General features: G+C 33.3%; 1 protein-coding gene across 1 annotated transcript; it reads right to left on the bottom strand.

The window, feature by feature from the left end:
* LOC102597747 (protein EMBRYO SAC DEVELOPMENT ARREST 3, chloroplastic) lies at window positions 1-2951 on the bottom strand. Its single transcript, XM_006350262.2, has 5 exons — window positions 2720-2951; window positions 2155-2214; window positions 1621-1667; window positions 1415-1546; window positions 1-135 (listed from the first exon to the last, which is right to left on the bottom strand). The coding sequence occupies exons 1-4, from the start codon at window positions 2891-2893 to the stop codon at window positions 1459-1461; spliced, it is 369 nt and encodes a 122-aa protein (XP_006350324.1). The 5' UTR covers window positions 2894-2951; the 3' UTR covers window positions 1-135; window positions 1415-1458.
* Between the last annotated feature and the right edge of the window lie 320 nt (window positions 2952-3271).

Below are 3271 nucleotides of genomic sequence, written 5' to 3'. Positions count from 1 at the left end.
TGAAATTTGTTTGGTATCTAATTTAAATAATTAATCTTGTGACAAGTTGCACTATGTGTGACACTTGAAAGATCGATATATGGGGGATCGAGGAGCGTGATTTTTCCTGCAGTACACTAGAGTATTGTATTGAAAATATAAAGGCGAAATGGTCTGGTGGACCCTTATACTTGTATCAGTTTGTATTCTGGACCATTCTATTTAATCATTTGTCAATTGAGCCCTTATACTTAATTAAAATGAAATTTTTAAGCCCCTCCAACCATGTGTGTAGCTCACTCTCTTTTACATAAATGACATGTCATATCCACGTCAAATATATTAATGCCATGTCATAATTATCTCATAACTATTTTTAAAATTATTAATCAAAATTATTTAATAAAAAGTAAAATAATAAAATTTTAATTTATTCTTTAGAGTACTACTGGCCAAAAATTGTAACTCCGACGAACTTCACCATTTTCTGTTCAACTTTTTGGTGAACTTCATTTCTCTTATTTCATGTTCAGCATTTTCATACGTTTTTATGTGTTTTGTTTGATCTATTGATATGTTTGTTTAATGAGCGGAAACAATGGTGAGCTATAATGGAAAATAAGAAAACTCCATACATCCAATTCTCCCCATTTTCACAGCAAAAATTTACGGAGAAAGCCATACCGCCGTCGTCGCCACTTTTGCCAGCGAAATGACATATACTCTCTCCCTCACATGTCTACATCTCCGCCGCATACCATCGCCATTTTCGTTTCCTCCTCCAACCTCCACAAAATCAACAACCTAAGTCATCGCACCGTCAGATCTGGCCGAAAAACCTCTTCGCCGCCATGACTTCGCACCCTCACCCACTTCGTTCTCCTCTACATTGACCACTGTCGCCTCTCTCTCTCTCTCATTCCACTGTGAAACAGTGGTCTCTGGGGTGCACCATCAATGCCGCTTCTCTCCACTCCACTGCGATTCAGTGCTCCGGCGAGTACCACCAGCGCCGCTTTCTCCCTCCGCGGTGAATCAGTGGACTGAAGATGTGCCCAAGATCTAGTAAATTGATCTTAATAGATTGTGAAGAAGGGAAAAAAAACGTTGGGTTTGGGATGAAAATGACTGGAAAAGATGGGATAGTGGGAGAAGAAGAAGGAATTTTTTAATTAATTGTTTTTTAAAAAATTATTTATTTTATAATTTTAATTTTTTTAAACCCAAAAATGTCATTCACTCTCCTTAAGAGCGTGTAGTTACACATTTTTGCCAACTCAGACATTTTAATGCCACATAAGCCTGGTCAATGGTCAGAGGGATTTATTAAATTGTGTTTTATTGAGTATAAGGGCTCAATTGACAAATGATTAAGTAGAATGGTTCAGAATACAAACTGATACAAGTACAATGGTCCACCAGACCATTTCGCCAAATATAAAAAAGAAAGAGATATTAAGAATTGAATCCACGTGTCTACTATCTTTCGCCGCGTTGTTCTGGAGTAAGTCCTCCTTTTCCACAAACTGGACAACTCTTCAACCCAAACCCTTGGCAATCAAAACACCTACAAAGTTTATGTAAGTTTTTAAGTTTAACAAAATTTGGTAGAGATTTTATTTTTTGAAAGGAAAAACTTACTTCCATCTTTCAAATATGTTCCCATTCTTCTTATTCTTTCCCGTTCCCTGGACCAAGATAGAAGCAAACAAAGATAATTAATGAATGATTTAGGCCTTCTTTTAGCTCTTTCAATTAAGACTTGAATAAGTTTTTTTCTTTTTTCATCATTTTACCAGTGTAATGCAGAGGATTTATCACAATTAAACGAAATAGAAATTAACGACTGATAAATTCGTAGTTAAATAACAAAAAAATATTGCTAATTTTATTTAGTGACATATCGTCAAAAAAATTATTAGTTACAAGCAATTTAACGAAAGATTAATTACAAAGCTCGTAATTAATTTCAGTTTTTTGAAAAACACTCAAAAGTACTTTTTTAATAATAATAATAACAAATAAAAAAAACTCTCATCAAACACCTCAAATTTCTAAAATAAGTATTTAAAAAAAAATTAAAACAATATTTTTAACTTGCCAGATCTAGGCTTAATTATCCAAAATATGTTAGTGTTAAGGGATCCCTAGTGTTAATTAGATAGAAATACGTACCTTGCATCCGGGACACTCTATTGCACCTTTACCTTCGCATCCTTCGCACCTATTCCCAATCTAAAATATCCATAATTAATATACATCTTAACATTTAATAACTCCAACAATAATATTTTGCAACTAATTATAGAACTCCTCTACAAACAAAATAAAAACTACTAGTTTACTCATCCATATACACTCAAGGTAGACTTTTATAATATATTATATTATGGTCACCACATATGTCTTAGGCACAATACATAAAGACAAACCCTTTAACTTGACATCAGATGACATTACTTTAGATGTGCACAAGTAGATACACATATTCTACATGACATAATATACATTGAACGACACATAGGATGCAAATAAGACGCATATATTTATTTGCTTAACTAATTTATACACCCAAAATTTGAAGGTATAAATGCAAGCGGAAGCCAAATTAAAGCGGACATTTATCTATTATGCCAACATCTTACCTCTAATCTTCAAAATTGAGTATGCAATTATTATTATTATTATTAAAGTTAACTATGTAAGTGAACAAGTGATTAGAAGAAAATTAGTGACTCACTGATTTAAGTGAAAAGCCTCCAGACTTTGCAGCGGAAGTAATAAATCTCTGGCCTCTCAAATTTACTGTATTGAATTGTGAAATTGTTGGAGTAATTGAAGAATTGGCAAAGCAGCAACAAATGGAAACATTAGCCATTTTTTCCTGCTTCAAAAAGGACACACATTTTTTCATTTAATTTTTGTGCATCTTAAAGTGTTGTGTGGAAATGGATAACGTGCTTACACCATCCACATATTCTTTGACCCTATTCATTTGTATAAAAATAAAAAAATGAACCTCGGGTCTAAGGGTAGGGCTGACAATGGACCGGGTATCGGACCACTGGATCATTTTATTTTTTTTGGGAATAGGAATAGAACCAGATTCACGAAAACCGGTTCTGTTGTTGGAATCGAGTCCAACAAATTTTTTTGTTGATTCTGCCCTGGTCCAATATATAACGATGTGGAACTGGGTCGAATCAGTTTTGATTCTGGTTCAAACCGATTTTTTAAAATGTTTTTCTATATATTACCTTTTTAAAAAATGTTTATTAACTTAATAACTTTA

Source organism: Solanum tuberosum, unplaced genomic scaffold, assembly GCF_000226075.1.
Source record: "Solanum tuberosum cultivar DM 1-3 516 R44 unplaced genomic scaffold, SolTub_3.0 scf00119, whole genome shotgun sequence".
NCBI classification, from domain to species: Eukaryota; Viridiplantae; Streptophyta; class Magnoliopsida; order Solanales; family Solanaceae; genus Solanum; species Solanum tuberosum.
Note: the sequence above shows the minus strand (reverse complement) of the source record. Positions and strands in the feature narration are given on the sequence as shown.

Excerpts from the sequence above, each read along its gene's own strand:
- LOC102597747 (XM_006350262.2), bottom strand. The coding sequence starts at position 2,893 with ATGAAAAAATGTGTGTCCTTTTTGAAGCAGGAAAAAATGGCTAATGTT. Across the intron at positions 1,668-2,154 it reads TAGAGTGTCCCGGATGCAAG|GGAACGGGAAAGAATAAGAA; the intron begins GTACGTATTTCT and ends ATCTTGGTCCAG. Across the intron at positions 1,547-1,620 it reads AACATATTTGAAAGATGGAA|GTGTTTTGATTGCCAAGGGT; the intron begins GTAAGTTTTTCC and ends TAAACTTTGTAG.